The 27,946-nt window shown below is 39.2% G+C and overlaps 1 protein-coding gene across 4 annotated transcripts in view; it reads right to left on the bottom strand.

Annotated features, from left to right (window-relative positions):
* Positions 1–27,946, bottom strand: part of ephb2b (eph receptor B2b) — a 111,803-nt gene that overhangs the window by 45,442 nt on the left and 38,415 nt on the right. For all 4 annotated transcript variants that reach the window (XM_075461700.1, XM_075461702.1, XM_075461701.1 and 1 more), the window contains exons 2-3: positions 23,236–23,315; positions 13,678–14,362 (exon numbers count right to left, since the gene is read on the bottom strand). In XM_075461700.1, the coding sequence (XP_075317815.1) occupies positions 13,678–14,362; positions 23,236–23,315 (765 nt within the window). The remainder of the gene's footprint in view (positions 1–13,677; positions 14,363–23,235; positions 23,316–27,946) is intronic.

The following is a 27,946-nucleotide window of genomic DNA, read 5'->3' as shown; positions in this document are numbered from 1 at the left end:
ATTGATGTGATCTTATTTCTCTTCTCAGCCCAACAGAAATACTGACATCAGTTGAAGAAGTTTGATGACCTAATTGGGTCTTTCCTTGTTAGTTTGGCACAGCAGTTTGGTAGATGTAACCCTGGTAAATCTGAAGCTCCTGTTTCTTTAAGGCTCATATCCTTATAGATGGGGTTCTAGATTTACATCCAACATTATGCTTGAGAACCTCTGATGAGGCTTGTATGCCTGCCAGTTAAACTGGATTAGTGGTATAATTTAACTTCATACATGTCGCATATAACTCATAACACAGCCTACTAGCCTGAAGGCGTGGCCTTGCCTTGGCACTGCTCGGCACATTCCAGTGCTGCATATCTGATACATCCATACATGTCAGAGCATATAATCTTTGACATTAAAACTGAGGGGATAAAAAAGGTCATTTTAAGATTATAATGGATGAGTAGATGCATCTAATGCCTGGTGGATAGCTACTGTTCTTATTCATAAACTGACAGTCATGTGAGACATGCAAACTATGTGTATTTGAAGCCCATGTAAAGCAGAAATTTGCTGCAGTGAATTCAAAAACAGAACAGATTTCATACCCAAGCACTTTTCTGAGCTGAAAACACACATCAAGCTGGTTCAAAATCCAGCTTTGTGGCCATGATTATTGTAGAGAGGTTGACTCAGCCTCAAATGAGTGAAGCCTCCAAAAAGACGAATGGCAGATTAGTCTTGGGTTCCTGAAGGCAGCAAGATTATGCCAGAAAGGCTAGCGGGGGTCATGTCAGTTGCACTAAGACTAAAATCCCCATCACAGCACAGATATATGAAATGCCATAGGCAAACAGTCTTTACACATCTTAGCCTGACAGAAATACCACGTAGGTGTGGGTTTCGACAAAGTGCCATACAAGGACAATGTACAAGAGTGCAATTTCCTCTTCTCCTAACAAGCTGAAACAGCTGGATGAAATTATATCAACTGTTTCTTATACAGCTCAGCCAGCTCGTGTTGCGCAAAGAAAAGAAGAGGGATGAAGGCAAAGTTGCTTCACTTTTTTGCAGTTTGATGAGGACATGGGAAGGACATCTATCTAAGACTTTCCATTGTGAACCTCTTCCAACTCTCTTAAAAAGAGACATAAGTAACTGATTAATGAAAGAAAGTACTACTTGGGTTCACGAATGGGGATTTTATGGACTGTTTCTTTTAAGATCAACAATCTAACTAGCTTAATGTCCTGGCCCCTCCCTGACATCCTCTGTACACATGTTTGTGTTCTGTATTAACCTTAAGATGTAACATTTAGTTTAATGTTCAAGTGTTCAAATAATTTACAATTATAGACGAGCTGATTTTAAGGACTTGCTGCGCGTCCAGGGTGAACCCTGCTTCTCGCCCAGTGGCAACTGGGATAGACTCCAGCTCTCCTGCAACCCTGAATTGAATGAACAAGGTATAGAAAATAGATGGATGGGTGGATGGGTATTTTCAAGGACCCCTCCATTTGCCTATAATTATTTCCTAAACAAAAAAAAAAAAAAGGTAATAAGACATAAAAAAATATATATCCCAAAAGGCACCACCAGAAGCCTCTAAGGAGGTTGAATACCTTCTTATCGGCACACCAACAGGTTCTGGCTCGACAAGCTCAATTAGCTAGCGTTTAATGCAGAGTATGAGAAGACCACGCTCTCAGCACGAGGCCTGCATCAACAGAACCAGGGAGATGACAGACAAGCCGGGCCCACAAAGGCCTGATTGTGACGGTCCCTGGAAAGTCTGTGAATGGGTAAAGCAGGAGGAAGGACTTATGTTCTCTGGGGTTGTGTGATTTGGCTGATAACACTCTTCCAGCTGAATGAAAATGCCACTGCAGAAAGTTATCTGGATGAATCACCTCCACTGAGGTCAAAATCCTGTAATGACCATAGCAGAAAAGATAGAAATGGTGTTGATAAATGAGTTTTAAATGAAAGATTGTTCTATTGAAATTGAGAGTATACTGTAACTAATACGTTGTTTCCCTTTGCATACTGAGGATTAACAGGCAAAGCCAGACAGCCTGTAGCTTGCCTTTGACTGAGCTACTGTTTTGTTTGGGAAGGCAAAAAGATAAATAGTGACGTGTTTCGGCATGACATAAGAATGTTTTGATAAAACAATGACAGTATCTGGATCTTAGCTGCTCTGGGTAGCATACCAGTGATCTTGTTGATGCCCATCCCTCTTGCAGAACTATACTGATTTCATTCACAGTCAGTCAGTAATGGGAAGTATGCCTGCTGGCATGGTGCACTCACAGATGGAATTTAAACCATCTTTTGGCAAGCTTTTGTTGGCTCTATTCCCCATTGCCACACTTTAATAGCAATGAGGTACAATGCTGTGAATGATCCGCATTTAATCATGCTGCTTGTAGGAGCTATTTATTCTGATTGATACTGTAATGTTGCAACTTTGCACTATATTAAGATAGAACATCTGCAGTTGACCTAAAGAGCATCACGATAATCAAAATTTCGTGAAAGTGCTTTCATAAGAACTTATTCTGCATAGATGATGGATGTTTGCATGGATGTTTGGTCTATGCAACACAACTAAGCTAGGTTGTGCTGATAAGTCCTGAGGTAAGCCTGTGTCTTATTCTCTCAGATCTCTCTGCAGACTCAATTCGAAAAAAAAAAGAAAAAAAAACTACTTATCTACAAGCAATCTGTTGAAATAGGTCATTATCGCAGAGGCATGCTGTGAATGCACCACGTCCCCAAATCAATACATGAATTGCTATATTTAGTAAGAAGGTCGTAAGGAGGAGTTAACAAGGCTCTACAAGGAATGAAAGACATCAGTGTATCAGCGCTAGACTTGAAAGGAGTCTGCTCACTTCGGATGCAAATGTATCAAATTGTCTTCTTTAGTGTGTAATATTCACTGCAGCGATTTAAGATATCCCTAATGGAGGCAGGAAATGTCACTAACTGCTTGGTGTCATTAACCTTTAAGGCACTTCAATCAATGAGCTGATGGGAAGAAACGTTTTCTTGCATAGTGTTTTTTCTCATAAACGTATCAGATTATTATTATTTTTTTTTACTTGTTTTGCCTTTACAGTATTTTTAAGGCATTGCATCTAACAGGAACACATTTGTGTACCGATGTGAGTGTAAAAGCATCAGGTGTCGAAGACTTTTGCTTGCTCGTGTGCATACGGCCTCCACTGTAAGGTAACAAGTGGTAGAGAGCCCTAAACCCATCTAATTCCTATTTTCTTTTCATTGTTGCCTGGTCAGCTGCAGTCCGTAATTTTGTTACTTCCATGCTGTTACTTCCGTGCCTCAAGTGTTCTTCAATTTTTACCATTCACCTTTTCTTACTTACGTCTTGTGCATCTGAACATCTATGGAAACCCAGTTACTGAACACTATTAACTCTATTCTGTTTGCATCTTTCAACTTCACTGTTTGCTTTTAACTCCATTTGTCTCCCTGTGAGCTGACAAGGCCCGTCTCTTACTTTCAGACAAAAACCTCACTTCTGCCATGACTTTGCACGTTGGGGAAAAAAGGCTAATACAAGGGGGAGAGCGGAATCAAAACAGCCCCATTAATAGCTGTGACTAATGTATTCCAGACAATTATTTAAGCCTGTTACTTCACAGAGAGGAGATACTCATACAGCGAGGGGAGGCAGCAGTGGCCCTGGTGTGTGCCGAGGCGGTGCTGTACAAAGTATGTTTGTGGGGTGTAATGAAAACACCCTGCACATAAAAAATGCATTCATACCCCCACCCCTACCACCCACCTACCCAAAAAGCGAGCATAACTCTGTTGAGACCACACAGTCTTAAGATGACCACAATAAACCAGAACACTGGTCTCAGCACGAAGTGAGCATTTCCCAGGCATCAATTCGCTGCGAGGCCAATCTGGGCTTTGTAGTAAACACTGGCGGGTGGTTAATGTCAAACCGGAGGAACTGGGTACGTGATTCTTCTGTTTAGCCTATTTGCTGTGTCTCTGTTTTAGTGCTTGTTATTTTCCAATCTGTCTCTCTCTTTGAGTCATACAGAGTTGTTAATCTTAGGCATTTACCAAGGCATCAAAGTAAGGTTTTCAGTAAATGGGAAATCAAATATCGATCCAAAATAACCTTTTGTTTCTTTTTTTGTGGGGGGGTGTGTGTCAATTACAAAAATCCAACACTTACCCTAGAGGTAATGGATTTTCAACAATCTATATTAGGTCTTTCTTTGTCGGAAACCACAATTTCAGAATTTTGATGAATTACCAATGAAAGGTTTTGAGAGTATAGAATTTCCCTGTACAAACAATGGTGGTATCGGTCTATTTCCTGGGTAAAATGCATGGGCTAAGTCTGCTACAAATTTTTACTTTTCCTTGGGGAACTCTGAGGCCACTTTAAATGTACAGTACACACCGCATCATTTTACAATGTACCGGTAAGTGAGTTTTACAATATGAATTACCCAGGACTTTTAAATTAAAAGTCTGCAATTCAGAAAAAAATAAATACATTAAAAGTAAAAAAGTTTTTTCTTTTAAAAAGTAAAAATAAATTACTATCTAATTTTCAAACATTATAGGGACATAAAAACCTGATTTATAACATGCTATTTTTGGACTACATAAACTCATGCTGTGAGCTGGACAGTAAGCGATTTTAATTTTGCACACAAGGCAAAAAAGGCTATCTTCTTATTAGCTTGATGTTTACAGTATCACCTCCTCCTTCTCCATAAAATGTAGTATAAATAGGGAATCCCTCAAGACTTTGCTGTATAAAGTGTGGGAAAATAGGACTACTAACAATTACAAGACCAAAACGTGCCAAGGAAGAACATGAAGGAGGGGGGTGGTGACATTTTTCTAACCCATAAACCACTGATAGAATAGAATAGAATTCTAACTGACTAGATAAGGATTAGCCTGGCGGGTTGTGCTGCGCCTTTCATCTTCCAAGGCACGGTTAAAAAAAAAGATCTGTACCCTTTGGATGAACCCAATTCTTTACATGAGTCGTAAGAATTTCAAAAACTGTGTCCAACAGCACCTTTTAGCCTTAAGCTTGGGAATCCCATATAAGAGCGAAACAGCTCATTATATTGAGTAATTTATTTGTTTAGTGGCTGCCCAAAGGGGTGTAAAAAGTTTTAACATCCAGAAAATTCTGTAAGTAGTCCATTTACAAAGCCGAGCTGTCCCCCGCAGCAGTGAAACACCACCCCCTCAACTAGGCTTCCACAATTAAACCAGGCCAAGAATGTTTTCCTGCTCAGCATTCAGTATGTTCATCCTGAACAATTACACACCGAATCGAGTCCCATTATTAAAAAATAGCTAAGTTGAGATTGAAAACAGTCACTACAATGATATGTGAGATGTGGGAAAAACAAAACAAACTCCTAATTACAAAAATATTGAATATTGAGAAAGCAATGATAGGTCCACTAAAGGCTGATAAACTGCTGTTTCCACATCTATCCAGCGCCATAATTAGCCAAAATTACAATCTCTGCCGCTTTATGTTAAGCTTATTGTTGAATGTATGTGGCAGGCTGCTAACTCTAAGATGATGAATTTGAACAACATAATTGCTTGACAACAGTGTGCATTGTCAATGTAAGCATATCTAGTTTGGACTAAGACTTCTGGAACACATTTTGGGCTTTATTTGAATGGACTTGTGGTTTTAAATCAGTGTACAGATGTTGCTCTTTTATTAATATCTCTCTAACCTTGACACTTTAGAAAATGAATGAAACAGGCAATATATCTGTTGAACAAAATATTATTCAAATGGATTCTCACATGAAATGCAGGGACACACAGGTATTAACTTGAAAAATAAAACAAAGCAGAATCCTGTGGGCAGCGAAAGGGGAGAACTTCCCTTCACATCGACGGGGCTTAAGAGGCATGTGTTCAATTTCAAACTCAAAACAACTCAGAAACCTCCTGGGGAGGCTGATGACAGAAAACTATGCTACACCAGTCCAGCTTTTGAGTTGACATTAGCCTGTGGATTTCTAAACATTGCAGAATTAAATCCCAAAATAAAATAAATGCAAATATAAGCAGCTTGAATTGGTTGTTGACTTTGCTCAAAAATGGCAGAGGCCCCTGTGGCTACATAAAGCTTGTGTGGATAAAATCACCTCATAGGGATTCACAAAGGTTAACTGACATGTTGCCCTTGAATTCAAGGATACTCTCAGTTTGTTGGTTCTTCTTATTGGGTCTCCAGCAGTGGAATTAGTTGTTAATTTAACTCAGTCTTTTTCTTTTCCTTCGAGGAACAACAGGGTGTGCTCTCTGAATCTAAATTATTTTGATGGCCAGTAATTAAATGGACAGAAATTCATCTTAATGACACTGCAAGGGAGCTTTAATGAGAACACAGAGATTTACCGTGCAAGCTAACTCACGGTCTCAGGCAGACAATCCAGTGGATGAACAACAGCTGGAATTTGTTTACATGGGGAAATCAACAACATATTTTCAATACTTTGTCAGTATCTAGGTTTCCATCAATGGTTTGTATATGTGGATTGAGAAGTATTTGAAGGAAAAAGAAAAAGAATTGGATGGTTTGTGCATTTTTTGAAAACAGCTAATGTGCATCATTGGAGATGGAAGCAATTGAGTAAAATAAGTTCTTATGCAGAGAATATTCAACTGGCCAACTTTTTCTGCCTCTTGAGAAATAAATATGATTGACACTAGTTTACATGAAAAAATAGTTACAAAGGCCACAAGTTGTTTTTTTTTTCCAGAGGCATTTTTTCAGTGAAGATGCTGACTCGCATAAAGTATATCATCTTCTATTGAAAACAGAAAACAGTCAATTCAAATCCAAACCAGTTAATGGAAAACAATCCTGAATAGCTTTTTCTTTTTAGTCTTTTTTGCAACATTTCTGTAAGACCAGTTTAACTTGTTAGTTACACAGAAACACTGTAAGTATTTCTAAAAAATATTACAAAAAACATGCAAGAACTGTTTAATTCTCAAGAACCAAGGAAATCAGCCTTACTTTTGGCTTTACAACAATATTTTCAAATGTTTTGAGAGGAGCCATCAGGATATGTCTAACCTCACGCAAACGGTCCAGTAATCCCTGATTTGAAGACAAAACATTAGAAGCTAAAACGGTGTGAGGCAGTTCATAGTGGTTACATTCTCGATTCTACAGCATCTCTTTTCAGGACGAAGTGGGAGATAGTCTCTCCTGGTTATCTGTAAATTGTTGACGGGCAGTTAGGTATGTAACACTGATAGGAGGAGAGGAAGAGAGAGAAACTGCTGCTCTTTCCGTGTCCCTGTTAATATCCTCTACCTCCGTCACCCAACCCCCACTTCCCTGTGCTTTTTCCATTCTAATATTTTCCCTCCCATCTCCTGGCCATACCAGTGAAGACATTTAATCTTTAATCACCTGTAGTTTAACAGGAGAGACATCTTTGTCTCTGAGTGATATTACTTATTTTAGAACACGTTCTAGTTCTGGAGTATTGCCTTTACGTAAGATTGCAGCCAGATTATACTGACGTTACATAAAGTGCTGTCATCAAAGTTCTTCTTCATGGAAAAAGATAAATGAGCATCACGGAAAAACAATAAATAACTAACACCTTTTTTTTCTATTTATATGACTGACTGTTTTTTCATTTCTACGCAGCATTGATGCGCATACTCATGGCACATTTTGAACTGTCTGCGTATTTAACTATTGAATATTTGTAATGACGTACGGGCTGAATGATCATCTTATATAAAGCAGAATATAGATGCAATGCTTTCACAGTCTTAGTGAGTGATCGAGGGGCTAATTCTGCCAAGTGCGCACATGTCTTGTATACTTTGGCCATTGAAAACCCATAGCACATCATTACCAGTCTCTTCTCACTTTTAGAATATCTCTAATGTAGGTCAAAAGCACACAAGCTAAGACACCATCATTTTCTCTCAGTGTTGACCGAGTTTAAAAAACAAGGTCACTGATCCTCAGAGGGATTCCTGTCTATAATAGTGCACTTGATTGTTTTTTATCTTTTATCCAGGCAGATGCTAGATTCATCTCCCTTAGCTGAGAAGGCGACATGATTCCACGAACAGGACATGAGTCGAGGACATCTGAGAGTGCACATGGGGATGTTTTGACAAAGCCCCAGCCTTGTCTCTGGTGACAAAAGAGTTTATAAGAATCTATATACCACACAGCTCTTATTTCCAGGACAGCCTACCCAAGGCAAATTTATTCTGAACAGAACCATAAGTTCTCAGAGTTGTCACCATGCTATGCTTTCATGGAGAAACACCAGAAAACTGTCTGCAGTATTTCGTGTTCAGAGTGAGACATATGTAGGTGTTACAAGAAAGAACCAGACTTACAGGAAGACTCTACACTCGATGAGATGACCAATGATGTGAAAGGGGTACAGGGATTAAAAGAGGTCAAACTGTCAGAATCTGAGATGCAAAAGATGGTGTGGGATAATGAGGAGTGTGACAGAGGGGCATGTGGAGCAGAGCCCAACATGTGCAAAAACATGTGGAAAACATTTACGGGCTTAAAGGCCGTGATCTCTGAGTTCAGGGAGATTCTGAGGGATCACAGGTCACATTATCACTTCAGTGGATGATAAATGTGCTGTAAAAATTACAATGTTATTGGGTATACTTTGTGCACTAACTATACTTTGTAGGCCTAAAATGCCCGTGATGTGACAAAATATACAAAAGAAATATTCAAGTGTCCACATTGGCAATATAGTTCCTGTTTACTGTTGCGTTACTGCAATACAACATATCCATCTGATATGGATCTTGAGTGTAAATGTATTGTGCTTGTATATACTATTTTTCTTCAGTGTCTCAGGCCTTTTCATAGCTGCTGTGCACATGGTGGTGAGGAGAAAGAAAATAGGGTTTATAAGTCAATAGTGATATATATATATATATATATATATATATATATATATATATATATATATATATTATGAGGGTGTGTGTCAGTTTATTTAACTTTGAACAATAAATGTGTGTTGTATTATGAAAGATTCCAACAACTGTTATATCATCGACTGTGTATAATCTTTTTCTTAAAAGCAACTATCCACTTAAGCTATGGAGTATTTGCCTCTTAAATGTAGAGGAGTGGAAATATAGAGCAGCTTAAAATGGAAATGCACTGTACCTAAAAAATTTACTTATATACACAAATGAAGTAAATGCAGTTAGTTAGATTCCATCACTGCTTAAATATGCTTTCTTGCTCTCCATTTGTCTTGGAGCAGAAATAGAGTCAGAAGACAGAAAAATAAAATCTCATCACAGTGGGGAATATGGAATAAAGGCTTCCAAATACTCCCTGAGGCCTCTGCGAACAGTGACATGTCTTAGAGGTTGCCTGTTTATCTCATGCTGTTACAGAATTCTACAAAATCCTACACGCTGTACAGACCAAAGAGGCTGCCTGTATGATACACACATCACAAGCCCTGCATTGGATCTAAATGAAAAGATTAGTAATGGAAATCAGAGGATGTCTGTGATGCAGAAATTAAGTCATGTTGCCTGTGATACTCTTTAGAAGGAAAATGTTGCGGTAATGAACATCTGCTCAGGCACTAATTTGTATTCCTTATGCTTTACTAACAGCTCCTAACAGCAGTCGAAACAGCCATCAATCAACAAGAGTAAGTGTGGCTTTTGCTTTAACATAATATTGTCTGAATGCCTACTGTGTACGCGGAGTGTTTACATTTTGGTCCCTCTTACTTATTTTTCCCCTCTCTTACTCCCCTGCTCTCGGTGTTACTGCAGCCCAATGCAAACCTTCACTCATCTTTGTTTGCACAATACACATTGCAGCAAAAGCCTGCGGGGTGTGTGTGTGTGTTTGTTTTGCTTTGTGTTTTGTTCCAGCATGGAGGACAGTCATCCAGTCATCAGCGGGGCTGTTTCCCACTTGCACTGTTAGTCAATTAGAGCTGCCATTAAAGACAGCGGTAGCAAGGGAAATAAAGGCAGTGGCGTGGATTTGTCTGTGCTACACTGATTTCCATCCTTAAACCCTCTCCAGACGAAGAGACTGCAATAATTGGTATTCTGACAGTGGGTTAGGGGGACTCATTTCCTACTCTCGCCCCCTCCCCTCCACTTTTCCATGCAATCATGTCTATCCAATCATGTCTGCCTGGCACCTTTTCCACTCGATCCCCCTAACTCTCTTTATCTACAGCCACATTTAGCTGAAGAATTACTGAAGCCTTTCCTCCTTAATCTAATTGCTCTGGTGCAACAACAGGAACCTGACTTCCAAGTACTTACTACCACTGATGCATACCTCACCACAAGACTGTCACTAGAGGCCATTCTGTTATTCCATATTCTCCACACTTTGACCTAAAAATGCTCATCATCCATGTCTCTGACAGACTACTGAGGAGCCTTTTGTGCACATTTAGTTGGATTTGCTATGTCCATTATATGGAATATCTCAATCATAGCTGCTGTTACATGCAGAAAGGCAAGGGTGTCAAATTGGAGGAAATTCTGAAACTACAAGAGTAAGGTAGAATGTAGGAATGCTGAGACAAAACATTGCTTAATACAAAATGTATGTTTATGTGATGTAACAAAATACCTCTAATTTCTGTCAACACACAAGAACACTAGATATCTTTTTCTCTGATAAACTAATTGTTTTCCCTTCAAAATCCTCATCACATCATTATGGTATGTCACAGCACTTTTTTTTATCAACAGTCAGGTTGTGCAAGATTATCTCTTCCTCTCCCTTCAAATGTGGGCCACAAGGCCACACAAACTGTGCTGTTTGATTCATGATCCTTTTCATTTTCTCCCTAAACACAGCCAATATCACTAAAAACATAACCACAAAATGAATCAAGTTGTTGTTATCGCTCTGACAGATTGTCTCCATCCAAACTTTCACTGCTCAATAACCCAAGCCACGCTCCCACAGTCGAGACCCTTGAACCCACAATAGCATGGGGTTGGATGATCAGATTACGTTGAAAGACACACATGGGCATTGTTAAGGGAGTTTGCAATTCCACCCATGAACATGGCTCTCATTGTGCCCCATTGGAGAGAATGCTTTTCATTCTGGAGTGAACAGCAATGGCAAACAGGACCTCGTGTGTCTGTGGTGCACCATCTCCTCAAGGCTCTGAGGGGAAATCAGATCTCTCTTTTCAGGACCGTCTCCGCTGAACAGTCCTCATATGGTTCCTTCACTCACAGCACTTCTTAAAGAGGAAACTTAATCTCACTTGTAAGACAATTGCAGAGGAAAAAGGCCTCGGCAATTTGATGTAAGCACCCCCTTCTGCTGTCAATATTTTGACAGATTTCATGACAGCATAATTATTTGTCAGGATGCCTGCCAAGGGTTTAATTGTTACATGCGTAATTACACGTTTAGTTGAGGAAATGTTAGAACAGAGCATTGGTTGTATTATTAATATTACAGTAGAAACAGTGTCTTTCATCTTTGCTGCTTTGTGATGTCTGTGTGGCACCATAATCCAGCCATGAAAGAGGATATCTTATAAAGCCTTTGATGGCACTTCTCACAAATCAATTCATTACTCCGTTAGATCGGCAGGCGAAGGCACATCTTTCACATATCAATTCATTATCCAACCTCTAACAGCTGAAAGACAGCGGTTGACCACAGCTTCAAGCACTGATATCAGCTTTCGGTGTTTAGGAAGATGACTAGAGAGCAAGAAAAAAAAGGTGGCGGCCTTGAAAGATCCATCAAAAACGGCTTTTCAACAAAGAAGGAACGACACAATAAAATCTGTTCTAACTTTAACAGTTTCATTTTTCTTCTTGGTAAAATACACACTTGATAACTGTCTATATAACTTATGGATGTGTGTAGAGTCATAAAATCCATCACCGTACATGGCGTTTTGCTGCATTCCTCAGATGCTCTCACAGATAATGTATTCCTCTCGTAAAGCTTTAATGTACAGTTACTGCGTCACATGATCAAAGATGACTGATGAACACAAAAAATGGTCCAAATTATATGCACTTGTGTTTGTTCGAATCATTAAGCTGCAGTATTCTAACCTACAACCTTTACTACCACAGTGGTGCTGATGAAGAAGAAGCCAGTTTATGGTAAGTGAGGAGAAATAAATACTTGACTGATGAGGAACAGAAGATGAATTGCTTTTTTTCTTTTTCTTAAAAAGCTTCATGACCGGCTGTGAGGATATAATGTGGATCAACATGCTTTCCCCATGCGAACACCATATAATTGTATAATCCCATTTAGCCAAAAAAATACCAAGACTGAGAACACCCGTGAGATCTTCGAATCCAACACATGCAGTGCATTATATGTAGGTCAAAAAATAAGCAGATTTGTGTAATTGTGCAAGGATGTGAATTCTGAGCAGATAGCTGCACCAGAGTAGCCATCTTCAAGGCCTCCTGCTGGCCAGTATTCCTTAAGGTGGAGCTTAAGTCTGTCCTCATTAGTAGTCACTGAACAGGCCTGGCAGTATTTGTGAGGCAGCACCCATCACGGCTTCCCTCCCAGCACACAGACACCAGAGGATGTGCTGTAATTACAGGCACACATACTGTAAGAGAGGCAGCAACAAACCGATCTGAACCGCGGGTGGGTGGTTTCTGGTGCTGGACTGGATCAGCATGGTTACATTCTGCAGGCTACATGCTGTCAAACTGTGTGAAGTGATCAAGATCTCTGGTCACGTTGACCAAATACCCCATATCAGAGTGTGGCTTGGTACAGGTAGATGCTGGGTACATTGATGCTTTGAAAGGCCCAATCAATTTGCCTGTGAGGGATTCCTACTGACAGGAAAATGCGAGCAATTTTGAAAAAAATATTCTCTCTGTCCTGTTGAATGGCAGGAGGCATTCCAGCAACAAAATATACACTGACTTTTAAAGGTTAAAGATTGCAGTTCTTATTTTATTTGCGTTTGTGTTTCATGTTTTTCTGTGAGGGTATCTTAGATATTAACAGAGACGTAATCCTTCTGATGAGTAGCCAAAACCATTTTAAATCCATTAATTGTGAAACAAAATAACCCTTCCTTTTATTCATACTGTCTTAACAAAATCATAAACTGTGATTGTGCACTGAGTGTCTATTCATTAGTCCGTATAAACGGATTTATTTTTTGTCATACTAAGTTCAACAGTGCAGCATGTGCAACAGTTTGGAGGAGTTCAAGTAATAAAACAATTTGTTCCATTTATTGTAGCTCAGAAGAACTTAACTAAACATGTTCTGTAGTCAACTTCCAAAGACAGCAGTGTTTTTCACTCTCAAACTGTGGTGGGAATGCAATATTTCTATGTATTTACATTGTAAAGTAGCAAGGATGTGGGATAAAGGTATTTGTTCAGAAAATGTGATGATCTGAATAATCTGAGCACGTAATTTATGCCCTTTGTGATGCATGACCTTACAGTATAATTGAATGAGACTTAAAAAGATTCTCAGAACAGCTTTAAGTGGAACCATCCCATGGATGGAATCCTTTAGTGGTGCGATGACTCCCTCAATATTGCAGAGCAGACTGACTCATTAGGCTTACAGTATAGACGGATATATGATGTACACATAATAAGAGTACAACATACCTCGACAAACAGTTCCATTTTCCACAGCCTCATGCCCAGCTTTGCACATACAGCGCCCGATTGGCACCATCCATTCCCCATCTCCATTGCAGTACAGCTTGATGGGCACATCCACTTCCTCTGCGTTAGGGATACAAACACCCCTTGCAGCCACCAGGGAGGTGCTCTCTGCTCCTGATAATGTCTCATGGAACAAGGCCCCATTAGTGATGATTCGGGGACACTTCCGGTAGAAGACCCGAACAGCGATGAGTGACATGCAACCACCATAGTCCTGAAAGGCCAAGTAGAAGCCATTTCGTGACACAGGGCCAAAGCTTCGAACCTCTGTGTTGATCTTCATCACTCTGCCCCCAAGGTCCACCTGGGAGAAGCTCTCATCTGCTGCAATGGTGTCAACCTTGATCCAGGGGTTCTCCATCCAAGCTGGAGAGTTTCTGGTGGCAGTGTCTGAATCGGATTCATAGTAATACAGGTTAAAAGTCTCTTTACAGGATCCTGGTACATTGGGGATGCTACTGCAGTCCCTCACTGAGAATTTCATCTCCACGTGGATCCTCTGCGCACCACGACGCCGAATGTATTTTGTCCGTACCCAGTTGTTCTGATTGTTGTCAAAAACATTACAGACTTGGTACGTCCTGATGGTGTTCATGTTTTCGTCATAACCGCTCACCTCCTCCCACTGTTGATCAAGGACACAAAAAAATTGCAAATTAACATTTTGTTAACATTCAAGAAGGAATTTAACTTTCATACAGTCCTTATCTAAGAAAAAAGGAAAAAGGTAATTGAGGCCCATAGCTACCCCGATTCATTCAATTAAGAGCAATTCAGCTGTAAAGTAGTTAATGGGCTGCATGTTTCCTATTAATGTAAACTGTCATGAAGTCCCACAGATACCTATTTTCCAGCAATAACAAGTATGTTTTCATGGGCACTTTTATAACTGGAAGTAATCAGCTTGAGGCAATATTTTGATGAAAGTGATTACATGGTGAGGAAACATAATATCTCTAATAACTCACTTTGAAAGGACACATTAAGTCTATCTAAAGGAACAAATGTGAAGTAGCCATTCCAGTATGCTCTCTCGTTTGTTAAGCTATTACTCAGGTTAACAATGGTAAGAACACATTTGACTGTTAGAACCTTACTGAACTTAACTAAATATAATTAAAAGAAAAAATCTTTCAAAGCTATCGTTGTTGTTTTTTTTCTATTGAAAATCAACCCATTATAGTTTACCATTTGGATTCATTAAGTTATTAAACGCATTTGGCTATTTGAATAGATAGTTATTACTCAGTTTGGTCTTTTCAAAGTGTAGTGTAGGTGCTACTAAATGGTAAATGTAGCATTTGAGTATTTCTCAATGAGGATAAGTGCTTTATATATTGTGATGTTTAAGATGATGAAGGCAAATTGTTCTGATGCTCTCTTTCTGTTCAATGAGAAAGACAGTTAACATACTGTTTCTTTAAAAGAAAATTTAGACATGAAGTAAAATTACTTGGACACAGCATAAAGGCTCTGGTTTGTGTGACTTGGGCTGCACTTTTTTATTGTTTCTTAATAGGACGACACTTTTACTGTAGCGAAGCGCTGAGTGTGACATAAACTTTTCACAACAAAGTCACTCTAAACTGGCACAATTATCATAAACAGGTAATTATATAAACAATAATTAAGGAGCAAATTTCCCCCCAGGTTCTCTGGGTATGGGGTTCAGCTTCAAAGTCTACATATTGTACACCAATTTGAGGACTCGCTGTGACTTTACAGAGTCCAAATGAAACCTCTGTGGTTTCCCTGGCCCTTGGCTATGGATCAAACCAGCTTTAAACACCATGCACTCAAACCACCATGCAGGTCACGACCTCGACCTCAACATCTCAGCCAAGAAGAAATCTTGTTCTCACCCCTCTGAACAACTTTACATCTGGTGCACCCTATACTGCCCCCCCCCCTTCACTCTTCACTTCACAGCTGATATAATTTCTCAAATTAGTACCCACTTAGTGAGGATTTTGACAGATTTTGACGGGTTGGGAGAAAAAAGTCACCCCTCTTGTTACAACGTGCATTTTGTCAAACACTTTGACTAATTAGAACAGCTTTAGTTCTTAAATCCCATGTCCCAATTAATCACTGCTAGTGTGATGCTTGGTTTGACCCGAACCATTACAAAAGCCCAAACAAAAAAGTCTGATGTACAGCCAAAACTAATAGCAATAATGAGAGAAAAAAATGTTGGATGAATAAAAAGGTCTTTCTTGTAAATGTGGCTAATGAGAAGGCAGGCTGGACGAGCATATTTAACAAACAACGTGTTAAAGGATAAGATCGGTTTTTTGACATTGGGCCCTTGATTTCACATTATAACATGATGTTCTACTCACCCCTGCTTGTTGTTGAAGATTTGGAGCTGTTCCGAAGATATTCGCGAGGCGTCTGGCTGCTCTCTTGAGATATTCGGCCATGAAACGGTTTCCTATGGGCAAGTTTATACAGGCACAAACTATGCTGTTTATAATTTATTAATTACTCTACACTAGCACTGATAACGTGGAGGTGCGTCGCTTACTTAAAAAAATCCGGGTTATTGTAATTTTGATTTTTTTGTCGTAAAGTGGGTGTTACTGACGTCATCGTGGTGCTACTGCCACAGACAGCCCACAGACCTGCTGCCTATTTATTCATTCGGCTAAAATTCAAAATTAGTAACCCGGATTTTTTTAAGTAAGCGACGCACCTCCACGTTATCAGTGCTAGTGTAGAGTAATTAATAAATTATAAACAGCATAGTTTGTGCCTGTATGAGCTTGCCCATAGGAAACCGTTTCATGGCCGAATATCTCAAGAGAGCAGCCGGACGCCTCGCGAATATCTTCGGAACAGCTCCAAATGACCAACAACAAGCAGGGGTGAGTAGAACATCATGTTATAATGTGAAATCAAGGGCCCAATGTCAAAAAACCGGTCTTATCCTTTAAAGTTGGAATTCATGGGTAATTTACCTCTGGCAAGTGACTGAGACTAGATCATTTTACAGATAAGTGTTTAACTATATGAACATATTCGAGACTTTCAAAGGGTTATAGTCTGAAAAATGTTTATTTAGCGACTAGAAGTGTTGTCTGTTTAGTGGTTTTATTATCAAGTAGTTAAGGCATGGTTGTACACATACAATGCAAGTTAAGTTTGGTAGGGCTAGAGGATGAATCTGTCTTTGCCCAATACTGACAGACATCATCATCCCAGGTCATGAGCAGCCATTGACCTTCCCACTTGTTGAGGAGCTGTGGGGAGGCTTTGGGCCAATTAAACAAGAGCAGACAGCCTGTTCTGGTGAGCACAGCACATTGGACAATCACAGTTTAATAAAATGAATGTGGAAACAGGTGGGGGTTGCTGCTAATGAGGGATGCAGACGGGAAAGTCCAGAAAAAAGTGTTGGCAGTGATGTGGGGGGTGGGGGGGTTGAGTCTGACAAAAAAAAAAAGAGCCCAAACAAAATGTGTTTTGATGAAGGGCCCCTTTTTGTCCTGTCATGGCCTCTTTGCCCTCCTTTCATCACAGCCAGTGGAGGGAAGCAAATGGGGCATAATAAGAGCCTAACGATCAAGCACAGAGTGTGAAATTAGAAGAAACGTCTTCATTTTCACAGCTTTTCCCCTGCCTCTTACCAAGAGTGCTCTGAAAGGGTGGTCATGTGTTTTAAGTACAACAGGTAGAGGTAACACTGGAGGGAATAAACTGCACTCAGATGATGACGATTCAAAATCACCAGCTCATTATACTTTAATCCTGTTACACTTAATAAAATGTCTATTTTTACTTCTCTTCTTATGGAAGTCATCAGTCATAGGGACTGTTTAAACTAATGTTTATCATCAACTAATGTGAATCATCAGATAAAACTTAAAACAGGCCAAATATTATCAAAAGCATATGTACCTTTTATACATATATATATATACATAGAGTATTTTTTTCAAAATTAGACATAAGTATATTTCAAGGTTGACAACAAGCAAATTCATAGTGCACATGCTTCTTTCCACTGAGAAACTCACTCTTTTGATGAAAAATCAGTGGTGTGAAGCGGAATGCACGACTGGTTCCAAACAAGAGCATACTGTTTTATGTTTTAATTGCTCTCATTGGGGTCCTTGGTCTAACAATCCTGGACTGAATGGTTCAGGAAAATCATTTTCAATGTTCAGTAACAGGATGTTCCATATTTTTTATCTATTATTCCAAACAGACTAAATGAATCACGAAGAACCACCTGCATGTATTATCAAAAGAACCAATGTAAGCATTTTTACATTATCTACTACTAGACAGAGCTGCATCAATGACACTAAAAAGTATATTGTGACATTTCTGGTCTAAACGACTCACATGCATCAAAATAAGACTTGAAGAAACTTTGTCTTCCTGCCCATTATTATCAGCCCATCTTTACTTTATTAGAAAAATCTTTTACGTGTCTGCTAGTTGATCTTCTATAGACAAAAACAATCTATATTACTATCTAGGGGCAATACTAAGAGACAATTACCCTGTACAGAAAAACAGTCTAAAGGCAATATTGATTATAATGGTTGGAATATGACAGGAGTGGGAGAGGCTACAATACAGTATGTAAGCTCCTACTATCCTCTGGAGTTATATGAAGTGCTACAGTCCAGTGATGCTACAAAGAGTAAGCTTGAGAATCAATATCACTTGTTCCACTCCAGGAGAAAGTTCAGCTAACCTGCAATCCATATGTGTCAATGACAATAGGACTCTGTTTTATCCGTAAAGCCAAGTGTATTGCACTGACAAGGCTGAACTATAGACTGGAGTCACCCCTTTGGCTGAGACAATTCACCAAAGAAGGCTTCTCTTCTTTGTAAGTATCATGAAACAGATACTGCACACTAATCTCAATGATTATTTCATTCTTGTCTATTCTATGCAAACTCGTTCACAAAGAGCAGAGATTGGTTCAGTGTGCTGCTCAAGACCATAATGTCCTTGTCAAGCATTAGTGTGAGATTTAAAGGGATTACCTTAAACACAAAAGCAACAACATCAAATGACAACAAAGCCAAATGTTACAAATGGCCAAATGCTCATATTTTAAGGACAGTCTGCTCTTAAATTGGCTGCTGAGAAATACATGGCTGTAGATACCTGTTGCAGTATAAGCATCTGGTGGCATTAATACAACTCTTAAAGAGTTTTCAAACATCTAGAAACACAACTATGTTGTCAGAAATCTGATTTTATTCTGCAGATATGTGCACCTAAAGCCAATACTCTGAATGCAGACTGTCAAAACATTTGTTGGCTGCAAACAGTTGACCACAAATTCACTCTTCGTGGTCTTCAACAGCCACTCATATTTCTGGTAAATACGTACCTTGCAAATCTGCCTGGAAAACACATATTAAAGACTCGTTTTGCCGGCTGTTAAAATCATTCAAAGCTTTGTGAATGACTGTCAAACCTATTTGAAATACGAGATGATGAATCAACCCCAAACAATGAATTGCATTGAATACTATACCCACCATCACTGTCAACTTTTATTTAACTTTTAATTTTAGGTCTTATTACTGCCATTGCTGCATGGCAAACAACAGCAAAGTGTCATGTTAGAGATAAAGTTTCAAAACTCAGACACAGTAGGAAACATCCTGTTCAATAAGCAAGTGGTCAGGAAAAAGTCAGACACATAAGTCAAGCAGCAGTTTGAACACACTGTCAGAGCAATCAAACATTTAACGTTTTCATTGTGTTCACATAGCATCAAACTCGAATTCATCACGCCTTGTCATTGCAATGTTTGAGTTAACCTGAACTAGCCTCACAGTCCTGAACCACATTACATATCACCACTCTATCACTGACAGAAGTAAATAAATTATTCACACAAAAGCAGAGAGAGAAACCCAATGGAAAACTCCCGGGGCACAGTCGCCCCATTTGGAGTTGTGGGAAATCTGTCAGAGCAAGAGTGCCTTCCCTAGAGGGACAGAGGACAAATGACACCCACTGTCTGCATTCAATTACTACATGAGAGGCCATGGGAGCCAAATCCTGAAGGAGACCGGGCCTCAAAGAGAGGAGAGACTCTACCACTCACAGCCTTAAGTAGAACTGTCTGCTGTAGTCAGCCTCAATTACCACTGTCCACTACTAATGTACAACATGTGAATAATTATTTTACTCCCATTCCACAAAGTTGCACATGGATCCTGTTTGCATGTGTTTCTGCATACTTCCTAGAATATAATTTTTCAGACTTTAATTGTGAAATACAGCAATTCTGTGGTCTCTTTGAACTTCAGCGATCCAGTGTTTAACAAATAACTTTTAAAGGAAAAGAAATGTTACTCAAAAAAATAAAGGTATGTCTTGTTGGTTTGCTGCACATGTGCACAATTATATGTAAACAACCATAATCATATTCCAAAGGAATTTTAATAGAGCAGCAGTTTTGACAAATAAAATTGCTTTGTTTAACAAACATTTCCCAGCATGCACTGCATACTGCCCTCCTGCAAAAGTCTGCTGTGTTTTGTGTCCCTAAGTGACACTAGACATATATGCTGGTACACCACCACATTATAACACATTCATAATGAAAACCTAACCAACATACACCACCTCATTATGTTCACTGCCGACGCAGACGGCCTCAGTTTTCCTTCCACAGTAGTTGTGTGTGCTCCCTGGGGCCATAAGTTTATTTCTAAGTGGCTGCACTTGTCAGTACTTCAGTGTAGCAATGAGTGGGTCAGGACATCTGACCTGATGTTCGTATGTATCTCAGCTCCACTTGATAGGAAAATATTGACCACTTGACCCTGCACTGCTAGCTGGCTATACATTGCGTCATATACTCATTAAGGATATATTCACTAAAACAAATTAAGTACATATTCAGTGTATTACCTATAGTTAATCTCAGCTGTTTGGAGAATCTGAGTTTGGAGAGGGTGGGGAAGCTAAGAAATGTACTGTTGTGAATTGAATCAGCACATAGACTGTTGGCTGCAGTCACCCACAGGTTTATGGACTAAATTCAGAATTTAGCCATTCTCTTCTTGGATTTTTCAAATCAGAAGTGACATAAAAGGGATGGATCTAAGTAAGATCTAATATTTGTGCACGACTTCAAGTTTTGATACAATTTAAAACTAAGAGAACTGACCATGTTTTCACCTGTGTCGCCACCACAGACTAAAATCTTTTTTCTTTTTCTTTTTGTACCAAGCAGTGGTTAGTTGAACATTCTAACAGTGGGGTTCTGCCTCAAGTGGCGATTTGAGGAACAACAGCTATTGGCTTTTGGGTCAAGGATAGCATTTGATAGTTGTCCTGCATGGTTAGATGGAAGAACTGCCTGGTTAGACACAGAGAGGGTTATAAAGCTTGGTTTACACACAGTGAAGTATAACACCGTCCAATGCAAAGCATTTTATAGATATTTTTTAAAATAATTATTTTACAGGCCTTAAACGTGTAACCTGTAAAATAAGAGTGGAATAACATAAACTGCCAAACCATTTTTGATATAATATCTTGCTGTTTCTTGTTTGCATTTCTTTTGTGTTGCAATGTGTCACATGCCAACTTAGGATACATTTCATCGAGCTATAGGGAGCAGTGAAAGCCAACTGCTGGTTCAGTGCTCTGCTGGATGTTACTGATCCACCAGCTAAGCCCATGAAGCCATGCTCTGCAGCATGAGTGTAAGACAATAGCTTCTGTAAAGCACCTCTTGCTGTTATACTCAGAGGGAAGCCAAGCTGTGGTTCTACACCTGTTGCTCTGGGCCATGAGGGACAAGCTATCTCCATCCTGCTCATTCTTAGCTTTCCAGTGGACTTGGCTCTTGATAAAGTCAGCCACATATCATAAAACTTTAGTGCCCACGCTGATAAGGCCAACCTATACCTGACTAAATCCAAGAGCTTAGGGACTTTGCATGTCATTGTGCTGTAGGAGCAGGATATATCATAGCTGCATGTGGGGCTTTTCATTAGAGACATGGAAATATTTAGGGTCAAAAGCAGAAAATAAGAGCACACATGAAAAAAAAAATAACCTCAAGCTTTTTAGTTAAACTGAATGTGAGGCCATTTGCTTCAAAACAGAGAACAACCATGGAATCAGGCAGAATACCAAAATACTGAAAGAGGTAATCACTGAGGAGCTTGGATGTCTTTAATTTTATATTTAGACTAACTTTTTCCTTACTTTTGGCCAAAGTGAACATTTTCATTTACAAAAGAAATGGTTTGCTACGGTGACCTTTTAATGTCTCTTTAAGTGCTGAACTTTCTAGTCTGAAGTTTCCACTTAACATTAAAGCAGATTCTGAAAAATGTTTCCCTGAACATTTTTCATAGATGAAAGGAGGATGTGATGCAAATGGTCTCTGGACTGTCTCTGGGCAGACTGGATCCAGAGCTGGCAAGAGAAAGAGAAAGGGAAACCAGGCATCTTTGTGCTTTGGATTTGATTGTAGAAATTGGCAGGGAGGAGACAATGTCCCTTCAGGTTTTGAGCGATGGCGTTGTCCAAAATTTTCACTGAACAGCTTTGAAGGTGTATCATGGAACTGCTGAGGATAAGCTTACTTAGATTTTTTTTTCTTTTTTACAGTGCAAAATAGTGTATGATTTAAACCATATTTAAAACAAACCACAGAAGAATAATTGAATAAAATCGGCAGCGGTTTTTAAAATGCACCAGCAAATAAGTCTGCAATGTTTTTGCTCTCTTTTAGATCCATTCTAAGAAGTCTAAATCCTGTGGTGGAGAAAAAAGTTAAGGAGACTGAGACACTGGTTTTGGCTGCTTTAAGTGGGCCTGGCTTACATGTGGCAGAACCGTTGACCTGGCAAACTATGTGGAAATACTGTGCATCAAACACCAATAAGGCCTTTATAACACATTGCTTCCAGGCTGGCGGGAGAACTAACAAACCAAGCTTTGAGTTTATGATTCTTTAATCATAACGTGTTTGTCTTAAACTAAAACCAAAATTAGAAAAAAAAAGCAGGATTTTGACAAAAATGAACAAAAAGAAGTGATAAAGTGTGAGTGAAAATACATTTTATCCTTATCATTTTTTTCATTTTATTGTTTTCTTCAAATATCTACAAGAGGTAGAAATTTAACAAACAAAAGAGAAAAAAATCAGTCAAGTTATTTCTATGTATGGGAATTTTTTTGTTTGGTTTAGTTTGAAGAGAAAAACGATCTTGCTCACACCGGGGGGCAGGCTGGCTCAATGACTGATCTTTTAACCTTAGAGTGAGAACTCAAAACACTGACTACAGAAGTGAAGTTTTCATGGGGGACTGGGCAAATTTACACATTTACTTCACTTACACAATTAGAAAAATAGGGCCACCTCGCACCTTATCTTTGTCATTAGGAAAATGGCCTAAAATAACATGAAAACATATCACTGCTTTGGAAGTAATTACATTAAAGTGTCATTGTTAGAGTTAGAATGTAGTGTAAGTAGAGTAGGTCACTTACACTGTTGTCACTCGATCCCGACACAGGGTAGACCGTCCAGCCGAGCTCTGCCGTGGCTGTGGTGGAGTCCATGAGTGTCTCTGCAGAAAGAGAAAAATAAATGCCCATCAGATAATCAGTTGCTGAGAAACCGCTTAAGAAATGCAATCATTCTGGGAAACAGAAGTTGAGTTTACTTTTTAAAATGTCAAATCTCTGTTATGTCCACTTTTACTTCATAATATTACGAAGTGTTAAAAGTGTGTTATCACATTTTAGGATTATAATTGAGGAGCTTTCAACAAAACTAGGAGTCAGGATTTTGTATTTGGGTAAAAATATATCAATGAAATGGATTTTTAGAGGTTTCCAGAATACCTCAGATGCATCCAAGTCAGCAGAACTATGCCATCATTCCTATGTCTCTGTGGGGAAAACAACAGGCTGGAAAAGCAAATCTCTACGGTACAGAGGAGGGGCCACCCTAAACGCCATGGATTAGCTGGTGGAAAGAAACACCTCTGGTAATTGGGGTCAAAGAGAATCTGCCTCCTGTCTGTCATGAGGCTCTCCATGGCACAAATTCCACCAGCCTGGTCCAACCGTCTGTCATATGCTTACTGAGCCATTCATACGGTCATCTTCTTTCCTTTTTTCCTTTAATCTCTGTACCCACGACCTCATGTCTGCTTTTCCATCCAAAACTTCCTCTCCGCTCTGCCGTGCTCTCTCTGTATGTGACAGAAGGCAGGTCTAATGAATTTCTTCTGCTGATTAGGCCTGTGTCAGTCTTGTACAACAGTGCAGAGCTGCAGCAGATGGAGAGAGCATTCATCAGGTTCAAGGCGTCAGCTGCAACTCCAAAATGCCACAGAGGGATTTAGAAACCCCCTTGACAAACACGACTACTAATCTTAACATGAGTCAAAGCCAGTGACTGCAACACAGGCTCTTCATTAATGATGATATGGATTGAATGAAATGGTGCTACTAGCCTGGGTTAACTGAAAGTAGAAGTAGTCTTGGTGGAGAAGTAAAACTGAGATAAAATGTAAAAGTTCTTTATACAGGTAATGAGCCAGGGGAATAAAACACAAAGGATCTAAAGTTATAAAGAACAGGATGATATTTCAGAGACTTGCAGTTGTTTCATAACCTTGGATTTCCTCTGATTTATATCAGCCACCGCTTTTAATTAAAAGGCTCTGTACACATTGGTTTATTTCAGGGCCTTCTGCTGACTTTCAGCATCTTACCAGCACTCACTAGACATAATACTAGATTTCACATCCTATTCAGTTATCACAAAGCCTAAATCTTATAATTAGGCAGATGAGACTGCAATTGAGCAGCTATTGATAACCTTCTGTGTGACTCAGAGCTGAGCAGTCTACATGGGTGTTTGGCAGTGAAATGGTAATTATACCCCATAATGATAACGATAATTAGTGGGGGAGTAAAGTGAGAATAATGAACCCCCTCTGTGGTAGTTAGAGAGAGTTGTGGGGGAACAGGGAGCAAATTTCAAAAGGAATGTTAAGAACGGTGACACGTCATCCTCTCCGCCAAACCTTCTTTGTCTTTTTCTCGCTGCAGCCACACATTCCCCGTTTCTCTTTCTCCTCTTATCCACCACTCTCTGTCGTCCTTGAACCTGAATAACGCTCCCTTCATACTTTCTGCTGTGTTGCTCCTTCTCACGTCTTTCTTTCCCTTCTCTCGCACAGACCTCTGCTCCCTCCTTTGCCCTCTCTTTCAGGCTCCGTCTCTCTCCGGCTATCAGTGGCCCACATGCTGGACAAGAAGTACCTCACCATGAAAGACTGATCACTTTTCTTCCTCCTGCTGTCTACACTTGAGTCCTGGCAGCCACGCAGATCCATTACCTCCCATGAGGCTGAGCAGCACATAGCTCACCACTGTCAGCCTCTACCTCGTTCTCAGTCTGAACACCCGGCCGTGGCAGAGCATGGATGCTCAGCAAGACACGGTGGATATTAATCAGAATGAGGACATGGCACAGAGGTTCTCGCATGAACGCATAGCAATCAGTTATTTTTTGTTTCCTCTTGTGGGGACTTGTTTACAATGCGATCATTTAAATTTTGCCCCTCATGGCAAAGGCTGGGTGTGTTGACATTAAGTTACCACTTGTCCAAATAGAAATCTCAAATGGATTTATGCGGGACTGGTAAATCAGGACTATATAATGTGAGTCAAGAAGGTGTGAGGATTACCAAGATACTAATGCTCATAAAAACTGTGCTCAGAGCCGTACATTTTTTACAGCCACTCTTAAGCAGATGAAGGAAAGAAGTAACGCTGGAGGATTTTAATTAGTCGGGTAATATAATGTTGAATGCCTTACAGACATCACACATTCTCCATTAGGATACTAAACAAAAACATAAAAAAGTGAGAAGTGACGCTATTGCTATTACTATTACGCTGAAAGTCTATCAGAAAGAGTATCAGATGTCTGTCAGTAAAATCAATAACAGTGTATTAATGAAGGTATTTGCTGGGCCTGTCACTGAATGTTTACTTTTCCATGATAGATTTTTGTGACCTCAGGAGCACCTGAATGTAGACATATGACATGAAAGTCTAAGTCCTTGTCTTTTGTATAATTTTCAAGCTAAACAACTAACATATATTCATTTAAATGATTTTATTTGTTTCTCTTTATATTCTTTTATGTATTTTTAATGCTTCTTCCACTCCGCTGCAATGCTTTTATTTTATGTAAAGCACTTTGAACTGTTTGTACATGAAATGTGCATATAAATAAATTTGATTTGATTTGATATATTTACCAATGTTTGGTTTTGAGTCTTAAACAACCTTTTTTAAGCTGCATCTGAAATAAAATGGATTATATTATTGTGAAAGAAAATATTCATCAGGAATGTTTAAAAAACTTATTGAAAAAAACATTTTATAAAATTAACTACTTACTTTAGCTCCTCTTTTTTAAATCAATTTTCTCAATATTCTCAAGACAAGTTAATAAAATGAAAGGAAAATATAGACCAAGCTTTTTGTCTATATATGTATTCTGGTATTTTGCTATACATCCCAAGACACTGAAAACTATGACATTCTTATTTTCCCCTCACCTTATCGGAGAAAAATGCAGTGCTAAATTTGCTCTAACTCTGTACAAATTTTATTACCTGATGCGGTGCAGTTTGTTGTGTGATGGATTTGTTCAACGCCAGAATGTGTTATTCAAAAGACCAGAAGCACACATTCACTGCCCTAACATCTGATGAAAAATTGTAGCCTCTCCATTTCCCACTTACAGCGATAAGTGTCTTATTATTTGTGCAGCAGTTTAGTGACGCATAAGTGTTTTAGCTGTTTGAGCTCATGGGAAAATGGTCTCTATCTTAGCAGTCAAACATAGCAGCAATACTTCAGAATACAAAAGACATTTTTTTAAAATATGAAACATTAATGAGCAAAGTTATAGTGTTTCTAACACAGAGAATATTAACAATAAGACGGTAAATAATTAAGGAGTCCTTTTTTAAACGTGATACCCTTGACACTGGAGATGGCTATGAATATGCAATCAGTCTAAGAAAAGCCTACTATAAAGAGAGTGCTTCCTCCAACACTTCCTAAGAGTCAGAAGAGTTTAGTGCTGATCTTAGAGAGAGCTCTCAAGTGAGAGGCTGTCTGAAGTGACAGGCGAGGGGAGTGGAAAGGGGGGCCGCGGTACTATAACAACACTTTTCTTCTCTGAGAAGGGTCAATGCTGCATCCCTGCTTTTCAAAGAAAGCAGCAGCATTTTCTTTGGGGGACGGAGAGGAGAACTGTTTACAGAAAAGATGCTTCAGCACAAACAATCGCAGGAAATATCCATAACAACAAGACTTAAGACTGAAAATTAACTGCTAGCCATTGCAATAACCCCTATCAGTACTGGTGATATTAACCAGATGTTTATTCTGAATTGCACATAATATACTGTGTGTAAAATGTGCTCACTTTCTATCCAGAGAGAACTATTTCCTTAAGGCTCAATTATTTATTTTTCCTGTCAACCTGTTTCCCAACATGTGCAGTCACTTTACAATGGACTAACAATTCATGATTTGACCAAAGGGCATACATAGTGGTGTGACAGCTGGATGACCAATTAGGTGGAAGAGATAGACAGATTTCTGGAGTCTGAGTGATGGATGTCTCTACTGCCAAGAGTCATATCTAAGCACAAGGTTTTGAGTTACAAGTGCAAAACTGAAGGTACATGTTCATATGTAACCACATATTGAGAAATTTCTGCCTGGCTTTCTCTTCTCAGCATGCGGAATTTGATTTGACAAACTGCTTTGCATGTTATTGCATCACAGGAGAAACCATGCCTATAAATGACTTTAACACGGTGGCTCGACCAAGAATCAAAGAGATGGAACCAATTTTCTAACAAACCCACTTATATTCAGGTCCTACTGTTTAACAAGGGTATTTCCAGAAAGCAATTGACCTCCAAAACAGTGTGAAGCAGCTCAGAGGCATGACTTCCTTTTATCTTTCTTTTCAGCAAAGTGTATAGAATAAATTCCTCAATGTTCAATTTAAAATCGATATAAACCACATATGGTGCTTTCTGTTGCTGTGATAATGTCAGCTATCAAAGCTAAAATACAGCACATAAAATCCCTCTTGTGTTACGTTCCATTTAACCACTATTGAAGGATGAATGTGCATTAACTTGTGTAT

Source organism: Odontesthes bonariensis, chromosome 3 (genome assembly GCF_027942865.1).
Source record: "Odontesthes bonariensis isolate fOdoBon6 chromosome 3, fOdoBon6.hap1, whole genome shotgun sequence".
In the NCBI taxonomy this organism is placed as follows: domain Eukaryota; kingdom Metazoa; phylum Chordata; class Actinopteri; order Atheriniformes; family Atherinopsidae; genus Odontesthes; species Odontesthes bonariensis.
The sequence above is the reverse complement of the archived record's forward strand: the minus strand, read 5'-3'. Positions and strand labels throughout refer to the sequence as shown.